General features: G+C 40.8%; 1 protein-coding gene across 1 annotated transcript; it reads right to left on the reverse strand.

The window, feature by feature from the left end:
* Positions 1–1278: 1278 nt before the first annotated feature.
* Positions 1279–5717, reverse strand: serp2 (stress-associated endoplasmic reticulum protein family member 2). The gene is made up of 3 exons (XM_034693921.1): positions 5486–5717; positions 2048–2120; positions 1279–1793 (listed from the first exon to the last, which is right to left on the reverse strand). Exons 1-3 carry the CDS (start codon positions 5567–5569, stop codon positions 1753–1755), a joined length of 198 nt encoding a protein of 65 aa, XP_034549812.1. The 5' UTR covers positions 5570–5717; the 3' UTR covers positions 1279–1752.
* Positions 5718–6022: the final 305 nt, after the last annotated feature.

Raw genomic sequence — 6022 nt, forward strand, 5'->3', positions numbered from 1 at the left:
GTAAGTAGTCAAGATGGTGGATGGATGGGTGGATGATTGTTTGGGCTACAGCTTTTTCCCAATAGATTCTAATGTAGTTTCTTCAGAGATAAAGGAGGGCCGTGAAAGATGCTCTAAAGCAGGGGTTTCCAAACTTTTAGGCCCGTGACCCCCAAAATATAGGTGCCAAAGACTCTCAACCCCCACTGTCCCTCAAAGTGATTTCATGTGGCTTCATTTAGCTGGTCTGCAGAAAATTAGCCTTCCTATATGAGCATGTGGCTGTTTCCTGTGACGTTATGAATTAACCTACTGCTACTGATGCTTTTGATAATTAACTGTTCACTAACCCTAAACTTAGGAGTCATCTGAAAAAAAGAAAGGCAGAAAACTCATTACATGTTCTATTTTCAAGGTTTTATTTGAAGTTTAGCTACTATTTTTGTCAATATTTTTTACTAAAATGGGTAAATTGTACTATTTTTAGATACCTTTAAAAAAACATTCTGGAAGGCATCTCATGACCCCCCCATTTGTGTCTTGTGACCCCCCAGGGGGTCCCGACCCACACTTTGGGAACCCTTGCTCTAAAGTCTTAAGTTAATACAAAATGTAGAAACATCTCTTAAATTGAGTTAGATAGTAAAAAAAACAAATGCATCCAAAGCATTTGGTTCTGTGGAAAGTTCTCTCTTCCTCTGTCATTGTTTAACATTTGTATTATGGGTTCATTGTTCTTTTGAAAGGCAGGATGCTCACATCCAAACTGTGTGAATTTGAGATAAACCCAAGGTACTTGTGCTGAAAGAAAGAAACCCACCCCACTATGCCCTGTACTGATGCATTTAGTAGCCCACCCTATGGCCGCCCCCGAAGCTTGAGATAGAAAGGAAAGATGGGGAGCGAGAGTCAGCACATCACTGGGGTTATCAAGTGGGCTCCTCCCTTCACTGATGCTTGTTTAGTTAGGCCCATGACACCTTGGAGAGGCTAAACAGTTAACTCTGGCGTCCCAGAGCAACCCTCCTCCATGCCAGCTCCCGCTGTCCATCATATCCACTAGCAGAACACCCCAATTTAACAACCCAACCCATACAGTATTGCCACGTTCAATAGACACAGGCTCCGTATATGCAAGCTCCAGGTAGTGACAACACTGATACTACATACTCTAGCTCCTGGCCCCTAGCAGCCCCCACCACCCAACACACAGCAACAAGAGTCTGAATCTAGATATCAAAAGACAGGGGAGGCAGAGCCAAGTGAGATAAACACAAGGAGTAAAAACCAAACCAGAAGTAAAACTAGGCACTTCCTAAATGCACCACATTTATTTGAAAATAAAAAAGATTCTCTTCACATAACACAGACAAATACTTCAACTGAGATATGGCACATCGTCAGCAGGAATCACTGGCCAAACATACTCTCATAACAACAATCACACCTTCATAATCACACACAACAGACACACACAAGTGCCAAGTGAGTGATGAGACACACATGTTCCTCAGCCGGTGTGGTTTTAGACTGTCTATAGAAAAGCTGTCAGTACCACAGACTGCGACAATGTAAATGCTGATCAGGGCAGGGGGTTGTCTCGAGGAGGGGCTGGTTGGGGGAGCTTCTCTCTCCAAGGTCTGCTTGATCTTAAAGCTTTGGTGTCAGTCTCTGGGCCTTTGGAAAGGGTCCAAGGGCTGTGCAGGTGTGGGCTCGCAGGGCTCAGTGAGGGTATGGGGGTTGGGGACGGGGAGTATAGAAGCTCCTTCTGGATCACATCCCCATACGGATACTCTGGATGATCTGAAATATGGCTGAGAGAAAAAGACCATTACTGGTGAATAATACATTTATCAATTCTGAAGATTTTTCCCTCAAACCAAAGTTTCATATTTTCAGAAAGCTTTTTGAAATTCAGTCTAGAAAGCTTTGCTTAGTACTCCTCTACCATATTACCTTTAATTGCATCATGTACTAGCCTAGATTAGCCTTATAAATCCCTGTATAAACTTCATAAATATATTAAATTCAAATGTAAAAACTTTCAACAGTTATCGAAAGTTCATACCTGACCCGCACACAACAAATACAAAGAGGGCGAGCAGCCAGGGGCCCACAGGATACTTCTCCTCCTGTGGTCGCTACAGGAAACACAAAGAAAACACACAAACACAGTAAATTAGTGCTGCACCTTTAAAAGACATGTGACAGATGCTGCAGAGTAATAGTAAAGCTGCTTGGATCTGGATAGGTTTACAAAAAGGTTTAATTTGCACCACTATTGAGGTTATGTTGCCCATCAAAATATTCACAGTAACCACTTTGGAATGTCACAGGACACGCCAAAAAACAAAACAGCACTGAGTTGTCTTGTCAATTTGGTTTAAGGAGAATCCATCAGCCGCACTGGATGGTAAAGTCTGTTTGAACACGCAACCTCACTGTCTGCTGGTGCCGAAAAGGGTTGTTATAGCCAGTGAGACAGCTAAGGTCTCAATTATGCTGGTGGTGGAAGTTGCTGTTTTCTTCACACAATAACAGTTGCTGGAGTTTATCATGGTACAAGGAAAAAAAACAAAACCTTAACCGGCTCAACATTTCACCTTTAATCCACTATTTTAACTCCATTTTACGACACATGAAGGATGGAAGTAGAAAATGTGCAAGGTAGATTAATCTTGGTACACACATAAGGCGTTTTTCCACCGCAGGGACTTTACCCCTGAACTACGTTCGTTCCGACCGGTGGAACCAGGGTCTAAATGTAGTTCAGGGGTATTTAATCTCCCCCCTGAAAAGCCCCTGCTTTCAAAGGTCCTGGGACTTTTGGTTGAATGTGACGGTGTTTGTGGAGTTTACACAGTTTTTGAAACACAGAGGGAGTTCCTGGGAATGCATACTAGTTTAGTTTTTTATTAAGATTTGAAAATATTATTTAATATAATTTTTTTTCTCCATACGTCACTGGCCTGATTTGCACAATCTACCCGGGACTTCAGCCCGTGGTCAAAACGCAGACAACAATGGGGACACAGGAACCTTTTAGTTCAAGGGAAAGTTCATGGGGTAGTTCTGGGGGCTAAAAGACCCCGGAACTCTTGGTAGAAATGCACCTATAGTTATGGACTACTATTGTGCAATCTCCTTAAAACCCCAAAACACCACCGCTAACCACAAGGGTAATTCACACGTATTCTGTCACAAAGTTCATTAAAATCTTCCTCTCCTGGTCCTCACATTCATTCAGATCACAAAGGCATCATAACTGTGAATCTTTTGGAGGGCAGATGACATTTGAAGTATAGAGAAGCGTCACTTAAAACGCCTGACAGGAGTGTTTAGCAAGCTGAAATTAATACTGATGCCTCTAAAGCTGCCAAATAAAACAGGATTCAGAGAGCACATTCACTTTTTCTATGAAGGTAGTCTTAACCCTTGATTTGTTTTATTGTTCAGTGAAAGCAGTATTTTAAGGAAACATAACTTTATCCTCTACAGCAGGGCATCCCAAAGTGTGGTTCGGGACCCCCTGGGGGGTCGAGCGATGTCTTCCAGGATGATTTTTTAAAAGTCATCTCAAATTCCATATTTTACCCATTATTGAAAGAAATTGACAAAAATAGTTGTTAAATTTGAAATAAAACCTTCAAATAAAAAATATGTCATTATATTTCTGTCTGTCTTTCTTGCCAGATGACTCCTAAGCAGAGGTGTCAAAAGTATTCACATTCATTACTCAAGTAGAAGTATGGATACTTGTACTTCTGTACAAGTTGAAGTATCAACTCAAGCTTTTTACTCAAGTAAAAGTGTAAAAGTACTGGTTTCAAAACTACTTAAAATATAAGAATAAAAGTAATGTAAGGGGGAAAAAATGCCATTAAGGACAAAAGCTTAGGCTGTGCCACAGGGGCCTATAGTGCAGTACCCCACTTCCCCCCAAAAAAACATTTTTATAAAGGCCATAATGACTATAATATTATATTAATATGTTAATATATCATGTCCAACCACAATCAAATTCACTCTACTACTACTCCAGTAAAGTATAGATACCTAAAATTTCTACTTAAGTAAGGTAACACAGTATTTGTACTTCGTTACTTGACATCTCTGCTCCTAAGTGTAGGACTGGATAATTGATTAACAATTAGTTAACAAAGGATGCTGCTGGTTAAGTCATAACAGCACAGAATGGAGCAACATTTAATTGATTCGCAAGTCTTTGGCACCTTTATTTTCGGGGTTGCTGGCTGAAGGGTTTGGGAACCCCTACTCTACAGCAGGGGTTCCCAAAGAAGGGGTCGGGACCTCCTGGGGGGGTCGTGGGGGTAGTGGTGGGTCGAAAATACGTTTGAAGAGTTCATTTGCAAAAACAGATAGTTCTGTTTTTATAAATTTTGAAAAAAAAATTCTTTTTGATATAGATTCCTGATAAAGTTACATTTCCAAGATATCTCTGATTAGCAAAGTCATTTTGACTTAGTTAAAGCCACCCAACCTCAGTTGATTGATCATACCAAAAGCTAGTATTAGAAAGAAATGTGTTTTTTGAAACATTTTTAAAATTTTTCAAAAATGAGTTTACTGTTTTTGCAAATGAACTTTTCATTTTTAAAAACAGGTTAGGGTCAGAGTTAATGTTTTTCAGTAAGCATCAGTTGCAGCAGGTTCCTCTTCAGCAACAAGAAACAGCCATATAGACAAGCTAAATTAAGTATGAAGCAACATTTAATCACTTCAAGGGACAGTGCGGGGTCGCAAGTCTTTGGCATCTATACTTTAGGGATTGCTGGCTGAAAAGTTTGGGAACCTCTGCTCTACAGGATATCAACCAAGACATAACAGGTTGTGCTTTGTCCACAGGGGTCACAAAGGTCAATACAAACTAAAAGCTTCTCACAGTAACTTGAAGTCAAACTAAGTTAATGTTCTGTGAAATCATAACACTGTTATAGATTTTTTTTTTTTACTTTAAATTTTGCTAGATATTATCTCTTAATAGAGATTGGTAAATCCCCCCCCCCTCCCTCTAAAGTGCCTATAGGTTACTTAACAGATTTAAGAGTGTGGCTCAATTATCAGTGGGGAAAAATAACATGTTTGCTACTTGGGGGCCTTTGATTATATCACACACTAATTTAATGCCAACATTTTTCAAGTCATCAATATTTCTGCTATCATACAGAAATGTCAGGTTCCAGTGCGGAGGGCGGTAACGAGCAGAGTGAATAAATTACATTTTAATGAAGCAGCTCTTCTTAGTGGGTCACACAGAATACATCACAGAGATCAACACGGAGCTGTAGAGGTGTTGCTGATGGACGTATGTGTGGTCATAAGCAAGACTCCTCTAACAGGCGGCTGGCATCATCATCATCACCATCATCATCATCATCATCATCATCATCCTCTGCCTCATCATGCTGCTGTGATCAGACCGGAGTGAACGTCACCTATCTGGGCTAATGTCATGCTGGCATCTCGCTGTCAGTGAACGGCTCACCAGAGTCTTGGCTACGTTTCCTCTCTGCGTGATGTTCTTGCTGTGTTTCTCGTTGGCCATGCGGATCCTCTGCTTCGCCACCATCTTCCAGGATAGACGAGGAAAAACAACCCGGTATCAATTAAGTGTGTTTAGCCTTATATTTTCTTAATGTGTTGGCTTTCGACAGCAGCACCCCTGCATCAAGCTAAAAGATCCCCGATGCAGTAACACTTGGAAACGCTTGTTTTTCCAAAATAAATGCATGACACTTCAGAGCAACAGCGTTTAAACTCAAGAGAGCAGAAAGCTATTTTAATTGTAAACACAGCTGTGTTAGAATCCGTATTCGACACGTACTTTTTCTATTTTTCAGTGTCTTAGAATGAACGTGAGGTAAATGATCGTCTACACTTTTATTTTGAAGGTCACCACCGGAAGAAGCAGGCCTGGTTGTATCCGTCTTTATGGAGCTCATCTTCAGGTGCAGAGAGGAGCGCGTGGCTGGCGGCGCGTTCCACCGCTCGTTAATTTTAAATGATTAGAAAAAGAGAAGGA

Source organism: Notolabrus celidotus, chromosome 10, assembly GCF_009762535.1.
Source record: "Notolabrus celidotus isolate fNotCel1 chromosome 10, fNotCel1.pri, whole genome shotgun sequence".
NCBI lineage: Eukaryota > Metazoa > Chordata > Actinopteri > Labriformes > Labridae > Notolabrus > Notolabrus celidotus.

Excerpts from the sequence above, each read along its gene's own strand:
- serp2 (XM_034693921.1), bottom strand. The coding sequence starts at position 5,569 with ATGGTGGCGAAGCAGAGGATCCGCATGGCCAACGAGAAACACAGCAAG. Across the intron at positions 2,121-5,485 it reads GAAACGTAGCCAAGACTCTG|CGACCACAGGAGGAGAAGTA; the intron begins GTGAGCCGTTCA and ends TGTTTCCTGTAG. Across the intron at positions 1,794-2,047 it reads ATTTGTTGTGTGCGGGTCAG|CCATATTTCAGATCATCCAG; the intron begins GTATGAACTTTC and ends TTTTTCTCTCAG.